This window comes from Rhamphochromis sp. 'chilingali' (assembly GCF_963969265.1).
Source record: "Rhamphochromis sp. 'chilingali' genome assembly, chromosome: 1".
NCBI classification, from domain to species: Eukaryota; Metazoa; Chordata; class Actinopteri; order Cichliformes; family Cichlidae; genus Rhamphochromis; species Rhamphochromis sp. 'chilingali'.
Genome location: NC_137929.1, coordinates 37,402,488 through 37,422,858, shown reverse-complemented (window position 1 = coordinate 37,422,858; position 20,371 = coordinate 37,402,488). Strand labels below are relative to the sequence as shown.

Sequence of the window (20,371 nt, the reverse complement as noted above, 5' to 3'; positions counted from 1 at the left end):
ATTGTAGTTTGTTTTTCTTTTCAAATTACTGTCACACTGTTAAAATATTTTCTATAAACTGATGTATTTTTCTTAGCTGCGGGGAGGCAGATGGCTGCCCCTCCCTGAGTCTGGTTCTGCTAAAAGGTTTCATCCTGTTAAAGGGAGTTTTTCCTTCCCACTCTCAGTCAACGCTGTCACTGTTTGCTGATCTAACTTACTATCAACTGAGCAGCCATAAAAATAATCACTCTGAAGGAAAAACTGCTGAAGCACCTTTGAATGGGAAGGACATATTTAAAGAAGCACAGATCACTGTTGATGTTGAGACAGTGCAACATATATACGTGGTCACTTCTGGTCTTTCTGACAATTTACACCAAAAATATGAGCATTTCAACAATGCTATTCAAACCATGTCATTATTTGTTAATGCATAATAAACAAAGCTTACTTCAATTGGACTCTAAAGATTGGGTTCTTAAATATTTGCAATTTCCTCAGAAGTGAATAATATGTGATTTTGAGTTTGTTTAGTAGCATTATCAAAAACAAAGTGTTTTTAAAATGTCTTACATCAACAATGATTTTTTTTTCCCTCTGAATTTTTAGATATACTTTTTTAGCTCTTAAAATAAATTCTTTGAGAAAGAAAAATAAAGGATATAGGTACAAAAACTGTGACTGATTTCCAGATTTTAGGATTCATTCCTCTGACACTCACTGAGTCAGGGCCGTGTGTGTCTGAACATCCAAATTAAATTTGTTGTCTTTCTTAGCTAGATCATTCATTGCCTAACATCAGTTTAAACTGTTTCATTAATGAATGAATGAATGAATGAATTAATTAATGAACACACAGTGTAACACCTACATAAATGTATTTTATCAGTACATCAATAATTGTGCTTTACTTCTTAAAACTGCTTCATAGTTTCTATAAACATTTTAAATAACATCTTTTCATTCATTGTATTAACGAATTAACATTTTAGAAATGACTCTATTGCTATTACATGTGTTTTCTTTCACTCTGGAGGCCACATCATGAATTAAACCTAAATGTCAAATGAAGCAAAACATGAATAAAAACAACTTGAATATCAAATTTCCCTGGATTACTATTACATCTCACTGCACCGACACAGTTTTGGGTCTATAATGACACCTAGTGGGTCGGTGTGGTAATACTGCAGGAAGGTTTTACACGGAGGGATTCCTGTATGTTCAGGGTGTGCCCCGCCTCTACAGACCTATGGTAGCTGGGATACGCTCCAGCTCCACTGCGTCCAGATAGGGATAAGTGCAAGAGGACGAATGGATGGATGGATGGATGGGTTTATGTGAAATATATTTGTTGTTGTTTCAGTTGTTGTTTTACTAAAATATTTCTATCTGATCAGATGAAGCATAAAACCCTTATTTGCTGTCAGGATAATTACTGGTAAAATGTCTTTCTCAAAACCATATTAAGACATAAATATAATTTAGAGTTATACTCTGACAGCTGAAACACCTTTAAAGTACCTGCAGAGCAGGTGAGACGAGAAAAGCCCCTGAGAATTAAGTGCGGACTTTTTCCATTGCTGGGTGTGGGAGTGTAAACACGAAGAGGCGATACCTTAAAACTGAAACTGAAACAAAAACAGGCACTCACAGAGCGGCACAAACAAGTGTTTGACGGGCTGAAAGTTCTCATGTCAGTGTAGAATTGCAGATAAAATGGATGAATATCAGTATCCACTGTTTTTTAAAGCCACTGACTTTACAGACAGAGAGAAGGAGAAAGTGAGGAGATACTTTCAGAAAAGGCGAGACTCCGGGGGTGGCGACTGTGGAAATCTTGAAAAACTCGGAGGAAGCGTTTATAAAATCTGTTTCAAGGAAAAAGAAGGTAGGACAGTCGGTCATTTGTAAAAAAAAAAAAAAAAAAAAAAAAAAAAAAAAAAAATTAGATTTGTGTTTAAATTCAGGCTGTTTCAGTGACTCTGTTTATGGATGTTTTCCAGATCAAGACAGAGTTTTGCAGAGGAAGTTTCACACCATCACTCTTCCGAGTGGAGAAGTGCGGCTGACCGTGAGCCGGACAAGTTCACCACAGACCTCTGACCAGCCATCGACAAGCCAATCACTGGTACAGTTTACTGCACTTTCAAACATGACTTGGTTACAGTAAAAACTGAGCGCCAGAATAATGTGGCCAAATCAGTTTAAGAGGAGTGAGTTAGCCTCCAGGAAAAGTTGGACAGCTGAGGACAATATTGACAAAAACAATTTCTTTGTTATAGTTTTCATTTCATTGTGACTCAGTGTTTTCAGTGACTGACAGTTCTCAGGCTTCTTTCACTTCTGAGTCTCGCTGTTAATACAGAGTGTAAAATACATGTTCAGCATTGTTTAAATAAGAACACATTACCTGAAAAATACATCATGGCACACTGTGCAGATACAGATATAATATTTAGTATTAAAGCTTTTGTAGACAAGCAAGTAACCAATGCCATGTATGATACTCCACTTCCATATCATCAAAGATACTGTTTTTTAAAAACAAAACAAAACACATAGGTCATAAAAGGCGAGATGGTAACACTCTCACTGGACACTTTATTAGGTACACCTTGAGAGTAACAGGGAAGACTTCAGTGCTGCTTTAAATCTTTGCAGTTAAATTTTTATTATAATGTTGTGATGTTATTTGAGTTAATGTTTCCTTCCTATCAAGTCAAAGCAGTCTGGCCATCCTCTGACCTCTGACATCAAGAAGACGTTTTCATGCAGAGAATTGGACATTTTCTCTTTTTCATTCCATTCTCTGTAATCCCTGGAGATGGTTGTGTAGGAAAATCCCAGTAGATATATATATCTGAAATACAACAAAATATTAAATTCTTTGTGGAATCCATTGACACTGCATCCCGTTGGCACACAAATGAAATAATATTGTGTTCTAAATTATCACCAGTCATTGCATTCTACTTTCAGTTACATTGTGCACAATATCCTGTCCGTTTTAGAAACAGGGTTGTAGTATATTTCTGTTCTAACACAGTGTCAGAGTCAGATATAACAATCAAAAACAAAAACATATAAACAGATATTAATTTAATGTGTTTTTATCAACATAGGACTGTATGAATCTGTCCCGAATTCGACAAGTGGCACAAAAACAAACCAATGGAGGCCCCAGTAGAGTGCAATCAGATGAAGAGTTTATTAAGAACACACATAGTTTTGCAGGGATAGCTCAGTAGGTAGAGTGGTGGCCCCATGATCGGAAGGTCGGGGGTTCAACTCCACTAAACGGCTACCCTGAGGTACCGCTGAGCAAGGTACCGTCCCTACACACTGCTCCCCGGGCGCTGCACTGGCGGCTGCCCACTGCTTCACTGGGTGAATGGGTTAAATGCAGAGGAACTATTTCCCTATGGGGACTAACATGCGCACTTTACACTTTACATGCGGGAAGAAGTACACAGCATCACATCAGCATATGTCTTCTGCCCAAAAATACACAGAGAATGGTTTATATATCATCAGGGTTTGACACCCCCTCATGCGTTCTATAACATATTTTTGTATTTCTAAGAACATCATTTGTATCTTGTACAGACAATGAGATGATTTTTAGAGCTACGGTCAGACACAGAAGTTCTTTTCCGAAATATGGCGATGATTTCAGGCCCTGGAGGTCCCCGTGGACTTGTCCTCCTGTTGACCCATCTTCTGTCACCTGTTACTAAGTAAACTCAAATGCCACAGGTTGTAACAAGAAGCTGAATACATTCAGGCCTTCACTCAAGCCTGTTTCTAGATTATATGTACTATATGTGTTTTGTAAGTGTGTATGCAGTTTTAACCTTCTGTTGCTCTTAAGTCACCTACACAATAGATTGCCTGGACATTTGTGCCAAACAAAGCTTGAGACTTTTAATTGACTGAGCTTTAACTCTTTACTGAGCACAAAATGCAATGTGTATAAAATGGTCTTAGCTGTACCTGTAATAAAAAGGTTAATATAAAGTCAGCAGGTTTTAATAAACATCTTAATGCAGTATCAATACTATAGATTATATCATTAATGATGCAGAATATATTGTAGCCACAAAATAATTTCTTTAATTCCACAGTGGCAAATGCTCAACAACTTTTTTTAGAACTGGTTTATTTAACCCTTTAAGACCTACCATAGAACCAAGTCCACCAGAGCTTATATTATATTTTTACATGCTGTAGTGCCATTTCTGGGAGCATTTCAAGTTTCTATACATCAATACAACCCAAATTTTAATAATATGTATGCATTAAGTGCATAGTAATTACATAATTTGCAAAAAAGTGCAATAAACTACAAATTTTTTTTTGTTTTTTTAACATATATTTCTAGTTAGAAAAATATAAGAGGCTTATCCCTCAAAACTGTAAATACAAAAAAGTTGCACAAAATAGTTTCCCACCACAGGAAATTTATTTTAAGTGTCTTCATAGTTTTATTTTTGAAATACACCAAATTTTATATACTGCAGGAAAAACGAAAATAAATCAACTTGCTGCAAGTGCTTTTTATGCAGTTTTTGCAAAGCTATATGTGGAAGGAAACTGTGACCTAGGACAAGCTGATGGCATAAGATGTAAGTACAACTCCTCCGGCTTCATATACAAAAAAATTATTGCGCTAGCTTACTTGGTTGCAGCGCTACGGGGATTTAAAAATAGCTATGCAAAACAGAGTGTGCCCGCTCCGACCAGCTTTAAAGGGTTAAGAAACAAATACTAAGACATGTCTTTTTTCTCTTAAGAGTTGCTGATTAAAATGGTGTTTGAGTGTTGGACGTTGTGGAGCTAGGGCTGGACGGTTGGACGTTAAATCAAAATTGTGATTAATTAAACATTTTCCTCAGGTTCGAATAATGAATGATTATGATTGTAAGGCAAGCATACAAAAACTAGGTTTGTGCTGTAAATATACTGAACCACTAAAACTGAGATAGTTTTGGTATTTTCCCATAGTTGTCTTCTTTTTGTTTGATGTTGTCTTTACTATAGCCACATATATGTCCAAGCAATGGAAATGGTAATTATATTTGGCAGTGTTTTATGTTTCCTCCATGAAGGGGGTCATGCATGCCACAGACTGGACATATACTGGACATAGCAGAGATAGTACATAATGGATGAAGAATATGATTCATTTTTGACTTACTGCCCAACCCTATGTGGTAAATTGTTTACAATAAGTAGCCCATCTTTAAGCATCAACTGACAAATTTGTTTGATTTCTTTCCTTCTTTCAGATCTCTAGAAACCCAAACATAAAAGGTCTTGAGAAGACTTTCAGGATAGATGTTTTCCTGATGTTTTTCCTGAGAGACAACTGTAAAGCATACAAATTTTTGGAAAAACAACTGTCTTCAATCGGCTGCACAGTGGAGCTAAATTTTGATGAAGAGGAGGTTTTGGTTAGAGGGGAGGTTGACAAGGGTCCAGGAGGAGGTTTTGGTGGTTCTGCAGAGAAATGGGAGTATCACGTGGATCAGGTCTTTGTCCAGCTCACCGAGACCTACCTCTGCTATCATGTGCTTGAGCCAAAACAGATGAAAATGGTACTGCAGGATTCGGCCTTTAAGACAGATGATATCAAAGTTTACACAGAGAGTGGCTATGCTGTGGTTGTAGGAGAGGTTGATGACATGAAGGAGAAGATTGCAATTCTGGAAAAAAGCCTACCCACCAAAAAGGAAGTGCCAATTGTGGAGAAGAAGTTCAAGCTCATAGAAGAAGAGTACAATCGAGAAATGCGTGCTAATTGTCCAGAGGTTGCAATCATCAGAGGTAGTGCCATGATCACTTTGGAGGGCCCTGACAAAGAGGTGCAGTCAGGAGCTACAAAACTGGTTGAACTGATTAAGAACGTAAAGGAGAAGAGCGTTAAGTTCCCTACAGCTCTGCTAACCTTCATGAAGACCAGTGATGCCATCCCAAAATACCAAACTCGCTTCCAGCAGAGCCTCAGAAACCCTGTTTTCTTTGAGGTGGGTGCAGATCTGGTTCTGTCCAGTTTGTCCTCTGATGCTCTGAATGAGGCAGAGGCAGCAGTAATGAGAGACTTTAAAGTGACCACTGTACAGCTGCAGGGTGCAATAGATCTCAACAGGTTGAAAGAAATTCTGATGAAAGCCAAGTACGAGGCAAACAGTAGAGAGTTCAGAGTGGACATCAGCTACATGCCAGGCGCCAGTGGAACCTCAACAACCAACGTCCAACTGGTGGGCTACAGTGAAAATGTGGCCAAGCTCAATGAAGTTCTTCATGACTTCCAGTTGAATCAAGTTTCAACTCAAGAAACCATCAATCTGCTTCATCCTGAAATGGTCGACTGTTTTAATAAAATCTTAGACTTGATTGGCATGAAGCAGACCAAGGTGACCTTACAAGCCTCACATTTTCCAAATCCTTGTGTGTTGGTGTCTGGTCCTCGATGTCATGTTCAGGAGGTCAAGGAGGCCCTAACATCAACTCTAGACAGTGTTGTAGTAGACACTTTGACTCTAGATGGACCAGGGGCTCAGCAGTACTTCCAGGAAGAGGGTAAAGTGACTAAAGAGCTGATAGAGGGTTCCTGTCACGTCATTATCCGAGATAAGCAAACTGCAGCCACCCCAAACGTGCAAAGACCACGAAACACCAGCAGACTCAGCGACACACCTAGATCTCTCAGCTACAGCAGCAGCATGTACAGCACAGTTGGAAACTCTGCAATCAACAGAACAAACCTGAAGATCAAACTCAGCAGTTTAGAAAATGAACAGGTTTGATTATTTCCATTCAATTCTATTTCCCATAATCCCAAAATAAAATATCAACATTCATGTTATTCAATATTATTTCTGCAGGTGGATGTTCTGGTGGTCCCCATGCTCAACAAGCAGCTGACTTCTACAAATATTGGCAACAGTTTGTTGGCCAAAGCTGGGAATGTATTAAAGTTAAAGTTTGATTCAGTCTTAGCCAGTTGTGCCCTCGCCCCTGGTGATGTTCAGCTGGTTGATGCACCTCCATCTCTGGGCTGCTCCAAGATTTTCTTCATTGAGTGCTTGCCTTGGGACGGAGTAAGAGGAAAGAGTGTTCAGGTAAAATTGAGGACATAATACTTATAGTGATGGAAAAGATCAAATTCATTTACCTTTAGAAGTACATGAATGAATTTCCTTTGGGATTGGTAAAGTTTCATGAAATTAAATAAAGTACCATTTCTGTGTATAGTCTGTGTATAGTAGTTTGGAATAACTTGATGTTATATGGCACAAACTTATAGAATGAAATCTAACTGTAACATAGTTTAAAAATATATAACTTTTGATTTGCAGGCTCTTGGTAACGGTCTGAAGAGGTGTCTGGAGCTTTGTGCACAGCTGAATTTGGGTTCAGTGGCCATTCCAATCATTGGGCCAGGAATTGTTTTACAATACCCGCTGAGAGAAGCTATTCAAGTGTTGACCGACATCATTCAGCAGTTTGGATTATCTGCATCTTCTGGATCTCTTACAAACATCCACATTGTCATTAAACCTGGCTACCCTGATTCTGAGGCGGTCAGTGTCAATCAATATGTCCTGATCTGACATGTAACATGCATATCATACTATATCACTTAATTTATAAAGCACTTTTAAAAACAAAAACAGGGCTGTTCTGACCATGCATCAATTCTTTATCGTGTTATTCTGTGTTTTTATCTACAGTGCTACCACGATGTCTACAAACAGCTCAGCTTAAATATGAACCAGGGAGGCCAAGGTAAACTTGCACTGCTCATACTGTCTTCAGTATGTGACATTGATGCATAGTGAGATAAAAGCAGATAAAAACCATTCAGCCAGTGTCATATTTTACCATATTCATCAGCACCCTCAGTATCAGAATAAATTTCAGACAAAATCTAATGTGTGGTGTTCTTCATCTCAGCAATCTTCAGGTCCCTCACCAGTGACCTAGATGACATCGTCATGATACTGGAAAGAGGAGTTAAACTACATGTGGTGTTTGGTGACATCACTAATGAGACTACAGATGCTGTGGTGAACACAACAGACTTCCAAAATTTTAACCTTGGTAGGTGAAACACAAAGGCAGGAAGGCGTAGTGAGCAGGATGTTCACCCTGTAACTGTAAAGTTATTTTTAACCACAATGGTAGCATAGCTCTCTGTGGATGCCAAAGGCAGACAGCTATTTATGAATATTTGCTCAGAAATGGGGATGTATATTTGAATGTAATCTTTGAAGATTGAAGTTTTCATTTGGCATATACTTATGAACTGGCACATCATGAAATGAGCACAAGTAGTCATGGTCCCACAATGTAAGTAATTAGTCAGTTACTTATACTTTACATTTAATGTGCATGTGGCTGCAAAACTAACTACTGGTTTACATTTTGTATTTTATATCTCGTACCTATCATGGTTGTAGTTTCACATTTTTTGTCCAAGTGCGGATCAGGCAAATTCAGCAGAATTTCCTATAAATACTTGTAGATTGATTGTGAAATAGAAACAGATCATGTGGCTTGAGTCACTGTCAGAGGAATCAAAACTAAGAAATCAAATGGGTAGAATGTCTGATATTACACTGCATGCATCTGTCTTAGAGTAGTTGAAATTGATTGAGATTTGTCCACAGCTATTTGAATGATTGCAATGAAACTAATGTAAAAAATACATCTAAGGTTGTTACTAGGTCCAGATTTATGTATTCATTAATTTTTTATTCTTTTTCTTCTCCTTCTAAGATGGGGTATGCAAAGACATCTTAACTGTAGCTGGACCACAGGTGGAAACTGAACTGAAAGCAGGTGAGAAAAAGAGAAGCAGCTATTTATCTTCTTATCTTACTTATCTGACTCTCACTCATGCTTCCTGTGTCACTTTCTGTGCAGCAAAAGTGGACCGAGGAGAAATTTATGTGACCCAGTCTGGAAACTTCCCCTGTAAAGCAATTTTTCATGTATGTGGACAAAGAGATGAAGCCCTTATTGAACAATTTGTGTGTGATATCATTTACTATTGTGAATGGTATAAATACAGCTCTGTGGCAATTCCGGCCATTTGTGCTGGTAAGTATTTTTTTTTTGGCATTCTAAGAATTTATTGTGCTACACACACACACACACACACACACACACACACACACACACACACACACACACACACACACGCATGCACCCCTAAATGCAAGTGGTGTTTTTCCAGGTGCTGGTGAGTTGGACCCTGCTGTTGTGGCAGGAGCTATTCTTCAAGGGATCAAGTCTTCTACATCATCAATGAACAGCCTCACCGACATCCGCCTCGTCCTGATTAAGATCGATGTCTTCTTGGCTTTTAAAGAGGAAGCGATGCAGATGTATTCCCCAGCTGTCATCAACAGAGGTGACAGAAATATTCACAAACTGACATCTTGTGTGGTTATTTAGTGTAGTGATTTTTAAAATAAAAGCAGATTAAAAATTATTTTACTTATTTGTTTGATCCACCTTCCAGTGTCATTTCAAGAACAACAACAGCAACAACAGTCTGCTCCTAGTGTGAGTGCATACCTCAGCAGTCTCCAAATCAGCTCCACAAGTCAGCAGTCTGTTTTCACATTTCTGGGTCTTTCCAGAACGGACATTGATGATGCCATGGAAAAGCTGAAGCATCAATATCAGACGCAGTGCTCCAGTAAAACCTTCTCAAAGGAGGAACTGGAACTCCTCAACCAGGATGACATGATGGAGCTGAAGGAGCTGGTGGAGTCTGAAGGTCTATTCATGCAAACTGATCAGTCTGGCGCCCTAACAGTGAGCGGGCTAAAAGACGGGATCACCTGGGTTATGCAGAAAATGAATCAGTGTCAGTACATGACCCTCACTAGAGAGGTGAGAGTGAGGGAGGAGGAGGATGTTTACAACAAAGTGGTTTGGTGCATCCTGGCAAATAATGGTAACTGGGAAAGACTTCCCAAATCAGCTAATCACCAATTGGAAAAAAACGAATTAACAGAAGGAATAACAGATGCACAGGGACTTATATGGGAGGTTGATGTACAGGCAATGGTGGCCACACGACCACTGAGCAGACAGGCGACAAAGCTGAAACGACTTGAGAATCTTCCAGGTGAGTAGATAGTTCTCAGAGATGTTACAAAAATGAGCCTGACTGATACTGGAGTTTGATGCTTGAGAGTAATATAAACTTCAATAAACAAATGTTAAGGTTTTGAAAGAAATAATTCTACTAAAAAAGTATTAAAAAATGTACTTGTAAAAATAGTTGCAAAAGTCACTATGAGGAATGACAGTAACAGTAAACAGTTTTGAAACAGGAAATGTCAAAATTTCAATATCAGAAATATTAAAGTCTCTCCTTATCTGCTGATTTCAAATTGCATTGCAAAGCAGTGTTAGATTGGTGTCAGAAGGGCACCAATATAGCAAACAGTGTTAAGACTGATATGTGGCTGGACTGAACCAAATCCCAATTTTAAAACATCTATGCAATGTGTAAAAGTCAATGACAGCTTTATTGCTAAGCTCTTAAAAATACAAAGAAACAGAGGAGAAAAAATACTTTTTCAACTTCTTAGAAAACACAAGGCACAGAGGAAAAGAGCTGAGAGAGAACACAACAAAGGGCAAGGGAAGATTGATGAGACAGAGGAAAGAACTGGACACGAAGCGCAAGAGACGAAATACCACCAAAGTAAAACAGGAAGTAAAAGATGACAGACTCACAACATGAAAGTGTGACAGAGAGACAGAAGATAAACATAGAGACACAGCTGAAGGAACAGAATCGGAATAGAAAAGGGCTTTAACAAACTTATCATCAGTTAAAGAAAGCAAGCACTAAAGTCACAGAAAACAGGAAATTCAAAAGACTAAGGAGCTAAGCTAAGTCCAATGCCAAAACCAAAACACAGAATGAACCGAAAAAACTTTGGAACAGGAGAAAAAAACAAGGACAAACAAGAATACACAGTTAGAGAAATACTTAAGTGTCCCACAGAAGCCAAAACCCTGTGTCTAAGCCTAAACTTACAAGTTCTGTTTTTGTTCTTTTCATGCGCCATCCTACAAAAAAAAAACAACAACAACAAAACAAAACAGTTTCTTCTGTGTCTTCTCTTGTGTATACTACATTACCTGACTTAATAAAATATAACAAACATGTTGTCTTTTTCAGACTTTACTTTCCCTCTGTACTGGGACCCCATGGCTGCCAATGAGACTATGAAGGTGGTTTCTCTGGAGACTTCTTCTGCAGAGTATCACACAGTAAAGGAGGCTTTCAAACGAACTGTCCCCAAAACTGTGATGAAGGTGGGTGGCTTTTCCTGCACAAGTACAAGTACATATATACACAAGTACATGCATACAAGCTGAAAAAGTTGATTGTGGCATTACAGTGCAAACTGGTGAGCATTACTGACTGTAATGTGGTCTGCTTAACTGGTCAGCTATCATGATACATGTTAACATTCAGGGATTGTATTAAGTGCACCAGACTTTATATCAGCAGCGCATGTGGTCATTATTTACATTTTTTGGTAATATAAAAGGTGTAACAAAAAGGTATTTCTTTTTTTTTAATCTAAAAATGGTAAAAATATTTTTCCATTGGAATTTCTTTTTCCTATATGAAGAAAGAATGTCCTGTAACCCGGGGCAACTGCAGCATCATCACATACCTGCTCTCAAATAAAGATGGCGCCGGTGAGGTCGGCTGCCGTCACGACTGCTCCGACCACTTTTTCTTTGTCTTTGTTTTTTAAGTTAGTTTTCAGCGTTTCTAAATCGGCAAAATCATCACCATTGGGTACATTAGGTATGACAGTGACACTCTTGTTTCTATTGGTATACAATGTACTCACAATTCGAAGTTTTTAACTCCGGATCCGAGCTGGCCGAGTGAGATCTCGAGGGAGAACAAAGGGAAGCGGCGGCGGCCTAGAGGGAAGCGAGCCGGCGTCAGGAACAGACTGAGAGCTCGTGCACACCGCACACCTCTGCCTAGCATCCTGCTCGCCAACGTCCAGTCACTGGAGAACAAGCTTGACGACCTCAGGGCCAGGATAAAGTTCCAGAGAGACATTCGGGACTGCAATCTCCTCTGCTTCACCGAGACATGGCTGAACCCAGCGGTGCCGGACCACGCCATCCAGCCGGCCGAGTTCTTCTCGGTTCACCGCATGGACAGGACACGGGACTCGGGGAAGTCAAGGGGAGGCGGCGTGTGTTTAATGGTGAACAACAACTGGTGCAACAGTGCGAACGTTGTTCCTCTCACACGCTCCTGCACACCAAATCTGGAACTACTGTCCATCATGTGTCGTCCTTTTTATCTACCTCGGGAATTTACATCGGTCATTGTAAGTGCCGTTTATATTCCACCACAAGCGGACACGGTCACCGCCTTATGCGAGCTGCATGAGGCACTCACACAGCACCAGACACAACACCGGGACGCTGCGCTTATTGTGACGGGGGACTTTAATAGCGCCAACCTCAAACGCGCAGCGCCGAACTTTTATCAACACATCACCTGCCCCACCAGGGGTGAAAGGACACTGGACCACTGCTACACTATGGTCAAGGACGGCTACAAGGCACAATCCCGCCCCCCGTTTGGCAAATCTGATCACGCCGCCATCTTCCTCATGCCAAAATACAAACAAAGGCTGAAACAGGAAGTTCCGGTTCAGAGGAAGGTCGCGCGCTGGACGGATCAATCGGTGGCCGCGTTACAGGACGCACTCGATGACGCAGACTGGGGCATGTTCAGAAACAGCTCCGACGATGACGTCAACGTGTTTACGGAAGCGGTTGTGGGATTCATCGGGAAACTAGCGGATGATACCGTGGAGACAAAGACTATCACAACGTTTCCCAACCAGAAGCCGTGGGTGGATAAAACCATCCGCGACGCTCTGAGATCCCGCACCGCTGCCTACAACACGGGACTCATGACGGGGGACATGGACCCGTACAAAGCCGCGTCATATAACGTGCGGAGGGCGGTGAAAGAGGCGAAGCAGCGCTACGGGAGGAAACTAGAGTCACAACTCCAACAGAGTGACTCTAGGAGCCTGTGGCGGGGACTAAGGACAATAACGGACTATAAAGCACCAACAACCGGTATGACGAACGCGGCCGTGACTCTGGCAGACGAGCTGAACACTTTCTATGCTCGCTTCGAGGCTGCAGCTAAGGTCTCTGCTAGTGTTAGCGGCGCTAACGGCTGCAGACAGGAAGATACTGCCAGCACCGGAAACGTGCTCGTCATCTCCGAGCATGAAGTAAGGAGAGCCTTCAAGAGAGTGAACACCAGGAAAGCAGCAGGACCAGACGGCATCCCAGGTCGTATCCTAAGAGACTGCGCATACCAGCTAGCTCCTGTGTTCACTGAGATATTCAACATCTCTTTATCTCAGTCGGTGATCCCCACATGCTTCAAAGAGTCCATCATTGTTCCTGTCCCGAAGAAACCCCACCCTGCTTCTCTCAATGACTATCGCCCTGTAGCCCTCACCTCAGTAGTGATGAAGTGCTTTGAACGCCTGGTCAGAGACTTCATCATTTCTTCACTACCAGACACACTGGACCCACTACAGTTCGCTTACCGTCCAAATCGTTCCACAGACGATGCCATCTCTCATCTCCTCCACACATCACTCACTCACTTGGACACTAGAAGGGGGAATTATGTTAAAATGCTCTTCATAGACTACAGCTCTGCATTTAACACCATAATTCCCTCCACACTCACCACCAAGCTGGAGCATCTGGGACTCAGCTCATCTATGTGTCAGTGGATCTCCAACTTCCTAACTGGCAGACCACAGGCAGTAAGGATGGGCGGACATGTCTCAGCCTCCACCACTCTCAGCACTGGAGCCCCCCAGGGGTGTGTTCTGAGCCCCCTGCTGTACTCTTTGTACACATATGACTGTGTGGCCACTACCAGCTCCACCACCATCATCAAGTTTGCTGACGACACCGTCGTGGTGGGCCTGATCTCTGATAACAACGAGACGGCCTACCTGAAGGAGATTAGGAATCTGGAGAACTGGTGCCAGAGGAACAACCTCCTTCTAAACGTCAGTAAGACAAAGGAGCTGATAGTGGACTTCAGCACTAAGCAGGAGAGGAACTACCAGACCCCCGTCATCAACGAGTGCCCAGTGGAGAGAGTGGACAGCTTCAAATACCTCGGAGTTCACATCACGCAGGACCTGTCATGGTCCTGTCACATCAACACCGTGGTGAAAAAGGCCCGACAGCGTCTCTACCACCTCAGACGCTTGAGAGACTTCCAACTGCCCTCCAAGGTGCTCAGGAACTTTTACTCGTGCACCATAGAGAGCATCCTGGCGGGAAACATCTTAACCTGGTTCGGGAACAGCACCATGCAGGACAGACGAGCTCTACAGAGGGTTGTGCGGTCAGCTGAGCGCACCATCTGCTCCGAGCTCCCTGACCTGCACTCAATCTACAGCAGGCGGTGCTGGACCAAGGCCAGGAAGATCGTGAAGGACCTCAGCCATCCCAACAACAGACTGTTCTCTCTGTTGAGGTCAGGAAAGCGATTCCGCTCCCTGAAGACCAACACAGAGAGACTGAGGAAGAGCTTCTTCCCGCAGGCGATACGGTCTCTCAATCACACCACCCCACAGTACTGACCCACACATATGGTTCTTACACACACACTGGACTTTCTGGACTTTGTTTTTGCACAACACTGGTCACTATATTCTTCATTTCCGGTTAATGCTTGTACAGCTGCTGTTATTGTGTATATATTTATTTATATTTAGATTTCTTCATACATTCTTATATAGTTCTATATTGTGTATTGTGTATTTTGTTGTACAGTTATTTTATTTTCAACTTTAATTTATATATTTTATCTTATTCTTCCCAGTTAAATTTACCCTTCATTCTAATTTGTGTTGTACAGTTATTTCATTTTTAACCTTAATTTATATTCTATTCCTTCCTAGTTAAATTTACCCTTTTTAATTTTTCATATTTATTTCCTATCTTATTCATAGCCTTTTCCTTTTTTGTTCTCTTTAGGTCACGAGCAGTTGTCCAAGCATTTCACTACATATCGTACTGTGTATGACTGTGTACGTGACAAATAAAATTTGAATTTGAATTTCCTACTAACCTCTGTAAATTTTGTATATTTTACTTTATTTAATTTTATATATATGTATACACACACACAGACACACACACACATATATGTATACATACATATTTGGTATACATATTGAGTAATGCGCATACATTCTTATATTTGTACATATATTTATTCTTATAATTCTCAGATTCCCATTCTTATAATTCTCTTTGTTCTTATGTTATTGTATTTTGCACACATCTGTTGCTTGTGAAGCTTGCACACAAGAATTTAACTCGCAGGGTCTATACCAGTGTACCTGCACATAAAAACAATAAAAGTGATTTTGATCCTTTTGTGTCCACACGTAAAACATGATTGGATTTAATTAATTTATTTAGTAAATTTATATATTAAAATCAAAATGAAAAAAGAGAAATACAGGAAATTAAAGAAAACAGAAATCAGTCACATTCTGTCAACAAATTAATTGCCACATTAAAAAAATAAATACATTATATTTTATTTTATCAATCAATTTATCTATCTATGTTGGATATTTGCAGTTTCCGGCCACCATATCTCTGTGGTCCATTGAACCGATGTCAATATATTTGCTCAGAAATGCTATGAAAAATTCAAACTCCCTACCTGAGAAATATCATGTTTCTAAAGTGTTTTTAATTTTTAAGTTTCTAAAGTTTTTAGTTTTGCAGTAAGAAAGTCATTAATTATTAACTGCTGTAATCTAAACTTCTCATACCTGAAACACATGCCTCAGTTTATGGTTACCACCATAAAGACATGAACTAAGCCATCAGATGTAATTAATATCCACACTGCTTTGTTTGGCATCTCTTTGATCCTTTGGCTTCGGTCTCTCTTGTCAGATTGAACGTTTGCAGAACGTTCACCTGCGGCGCGCCTATGAAGCCCAGAAGAAGCACATTTCTGATAAGAACGCACACGAGGGAGGAGCAGCGGAGAAACCTCTGTACCACGGGACGACCCAGGAAAACTGCCACTCCATCATGACAACTGGATTCAACAGGAGTTTTGCTGGACAAAACGGTGATAATTGTTACTGAACAAGACAACATTTTTCTGTTGCTTCAAAACGAATCACTAGTGTTGACTTTGTCTTAGAAATTATTACCTCCTATACACCAAGGTTTTACATATACATGTAAGTCTTTACCGCTCTGATCACTCTGACATTGTGTCTATATTGGTCCACCATTACATGGTGACAGATTGATCATTTGCAGACTGCTTCAAGTATTTTATGGTCTTGAATGTGGTTGTATTTAACCATCATTTATAGACACAAACAGGACTCTTAGGATATTAAATGCAAGACTTACAATACTTACGTAATATATGTTGGAAGTCACCATGTTTTATCAATTCAAATCAATTCAATTCAATTTTATTTATATAGCGCCAAATCACAACAAAAGTCGCCTCATATGATAACCTATTACTAATTCCTTTTTTTTCTTCCTACATTCAGCAACTGCATACGGTCATGGGACCTACTTTGCTGTAAACGCCAGCTACTCAGCCCAGCCCACCTACTCCAAGCCAGCTGCTGATGGTTCTCGGTTAATGTTCGTCGCCCGAGTCCTCACAGGCGTCTTCACTCAGGGCCAAGCTACCATGAAGGTGCTTCCACTCCGAAACAGCCAGCAGCCTCACAACCGCTTCGATAGCGCAGTGGACAAAATTGATAACCCTGCCATGTATATTGTGTTCCATGACAACCAAGCATACCCCGACTACCTCATCACATTCAAAGGAGATTAAGGGAAAAGTATTTTCTACTGTGGAAAAATGAAGGTCCAAAAAGAACAATATTAAAGTTATATTTCTAACTACATAAAGATTTATGTAGTAACTGGAAGTGTGTGGAAAAGTTACATTTGTAAAGGACCCAGAAACTTTATCATAGTTTACACTAAATATTTAAGAAGTTTTGCACACAAAACTAAATTTCCCTGTTGGGTACCTATGTGGTAGGTTTCTCTTACAAGAAGACAATGCACTTTTCATACTACAAGCAATTATATTTAATGCAAGCACGAGTTTATTTCTTCAGTGTTAAAGGATATCTTATCATAATCTAGTTCTGAAAGCTGTAAGAATTATGCCAACAGAAGCTGCTTATATATGAAGTATATGAAATATGAAGAAATATGACACGTACATACATACACACTAAAGGCATGTCACACAATTATGCAGTTTTTAATCTTTTATTTGATTGATATTTGTATCTTACATCTTCACAAGATTTACTGTATGCTTGTCTGGCACTTTCTTGTACAAAGAAAAATTAGAGGAGGTGGGTGATCAACATTCAAATAGAAACTGTATAATTTTAATTGAATTTTGGTCGCATTATGCAAACATCTCAATCATCCAAGTAAGTAAATCCCAAAAAGTTGATTCTGTTCATTTGGATGTAGCATTTTTAGTGGGAGAAACGTTTCGTCACGCATCCAAGTGACTTCTTCAGTCTCAGCTGACTGCAGGTTTCCCCAACCCTTATAAACAGTGCATTTGCATAATGACTGAAACTACCACCAATGAAGGAACAATGGGCTGGCAGGTCAGTTCCTTGTTAATTGCGATTAATTAATTTGAAAAAAAAATAACGCATTTAAACGCACTTTGCATTCCAATCAAACAAGAAATTTTGTCAATGCACAATTTCCTGGTATACCGATTACACTGATGCACACATCAGAGCTACAAAGATGGCGTGCCCAAAACCATAGGCTGCATCCTCCCGAGGACCCGGCCATTGCGGTCTATGTGGGCCGGGTCTTTAGAAGGTCGGGTAGGCCGGAAGTAAACGGCTGTGAAATTGGATGGTCTAGCCTTCAGATTTGCATCACTGCTGTCTCGGTGGAGTTTAATAAACTCAGCCGTCTGCTCCTTGCTATCTAAAATATAACAGGGCACTGGAGTAAATTCTTGACCATCTCACACTTCTGTTTATTCAGTTTTCTTCGTTTCAGCTGTGTGAAAACTAAGGAGGAACCCACCCGAGGGATTAATAAAGTTTTATTTAATCTAATCTAATCTAATAACTTTAATCTCAGCCAAACCGATTTACTCACAAACAAATAAAACACTGAAAAAGCCAAACAGTAACATTTTTAGGTAATCTAAGTGACTTATATATTACGTTTTACCTGAGTAGCGAAAGACTGCGGTGATCTGAAAATGATGTGCCGTTCTCGACGGCTCTAGTGACCCTCGAGCTCCCGGCTGGCTATCGAGCTGGTGGGTAACAGACGTCTCCAACAACGTCGGAGCACTTTTGCAAATATGCGATGTCTTGATAAACCGAGCAGATATTTGAAGATTACACAGCTACATTCTCGCCTGAAAATATATTAAAAGTTTATTTTGTGACCCAGAAAGCGTAATAAGAGTAATATTAAAACTAAGTAGCTGGGCTGGGCCGCGCTATGAATTCTGGGATATGGTGGGCCACGAAAGATACACCAGACTCATCTTCCAAATCTGGGGAAAAGGAGGATGCATTTGTCTGCTGCATTTGGAGGAGTCTATGGTTTTAGACAGCCTTCGTCACCTGGCTGTGACGTAATTGGCCTACAAATGCGTCCTCAGGAGGATGCAGCCCATGGTTTTGGACACCCCCAGAATCAGAGTAAAGCGCGTTGCTAGGACTGGTCAAAGGCAAATTTAATTTCAAAAGAATGGCAGGCGGAAGCCTTGATAAAAGTGTGGTTTTGTGCAAACTGTGCAAAAAGGAGTTTGCATACAAGCACTTTAACCTTATGTTACTATCTAAATGCAGATGTAATGTAATGTAAATTTTAGAATATTATTAGCCTTTTTTACTTCAAAGTGTATATTTACTCCTCTTACCTCAGTCTGAAAGTGTATATTTATTCTTACTCTCTATATTTATTGCTATTCTTTTGCACTGAATGGAACTGGAGCCTCGTCGTCTCCAGTTCTCTATATACTGTACTGTATATAGCAGAGATGACAATAAAGTTTACTTTGACTTTGACTCTGAAAACATGTTGCAGCGAGCACAGAAACTGTGGGAGCTATTAGTGCTAGCAGTTCCAGTTTGAGTACCAACTAAAGGTGTCGGCAGCCCAAACTTGATGAAATGACTGGTTTCAGGACCAAAATTAGTAAGTCAACACCGAACAAACTCACAAATTCTCTTGCAAAATGGACTGTTCTGGACTGTAGAACACTATCAGTGGTAGAAGATAGGGGGTTAGAAAATGTCACATTGTCATTTGACTTTGGGTCCTGAAGAAGACTGAATTTAGGACCCAGATTACTCCGTGAGGCACCTGCCTACGGTAGCTGTAATGCTCCGACAATCCATCAAGTGGCGTGCGGCTTTGTAGCTTACTAAAGTCGTACTAAAACATTTTTTGACAGTTTTTTAAGTGCCGTGTACCACATAAAATCGGTTTGAGGTCAGTAAGCACAACCAGAATTCATACATAAGGCGATTATAAGTAGGGATGGGTATCGTTTAGGTTTTATCCGATACCGGTGCCAAATCGGTACTTTTGAAACGGTGCCGGTGCTCAAACGGTGCTCGAACCGGTGCTTAAAGAATGGAGAACACAAAATTGGTCCAAAAACCTCTCATGTTCAGCTGTTTTTTTTTGTAAAAAGATAACAATGTGTGCCTTTTCTGCAGCTATGTGGCATATATGGCATCACTCTTGGCTGGAAGCAGTGCTTAAACAATGGAAAAAACACAAACTTTGTCCAAAAACCTCTCATGTTTAGCTGTTTCCCACTTTTTCTTTGGTCATTTTAGCCTTTTTGGCCAGGGTGAAGGGAGTATCTGCCATCAAACAAGAGGACAGCCGCATATAGCTATGATGATGTTTGCTAGTTCACCTTACATGCATTAATGTAATAACGTGGTTAGCCTACTCAACGTAAATTACACACGAACAACATGAAGCTACTCATGCAGAGAAGAATGGCTGCTGCTGCCATCATCATCCGTCATCATTTCTGCTACACTGGCAGGGCTAGGGGCCAGGACTCTCCTCTTCGGGTTTTTGGGGGATGTTGCTCCGGGTCCGATAACTGGCAACCCACCCGACGTGCACGGTGTGAGGTCTCGCAGCAAGCTATCAAATACGGCGCATTTCTCGGCTTTTAAAAAAACGCTATGCGTCGCCAGCTGTTTAATCGGATTCTTGGTGT

At 40.5% G+C, this 20,371-nt stretch overlaps 1 protein-coding gene across 1 annotated transcript; it reads left to right on the top strand.

The window, feature by feature from the left end:
• Positions 1 to 1,701: 1,701 nt before the first annotated feature.
• On the top strand, positions 1,702 to 16,948 carry LOC308407944 (protein mono-ADP-ribosyltransferase PARP14-like; the record flags this gene model as incomplete). Its single annotated transcript, XM_080899929.1, has 14 exons — positions 1,702 to 1,873; positions 1,989 to 2,113; positions 5,274 to 6,788; positions 6,873 to 7,109; positions 7,347 to 7,571; positions 7,722 to 7,776; positions 7,945 to 8,091; positions 8,770 to 8,832; positions 8,917 to 9,093; positions 9,230 to 9,406; positions 9,518 to 10,132; positions 11,201 to 11,337; positions 16,033 to 16,213; positions 16,656 to 16,948. 14 exons carry the CDS (start codon positions 1,702 to 1,704, stop codon positions 16,946 to 16,948), a joined length of 4,119 nt encoding a protein of 1,372 aa, XP_080756055.1.
• Between the last annotated feature and the right edge of the window lie 3,423 nt (positions 16,949 to 20,371).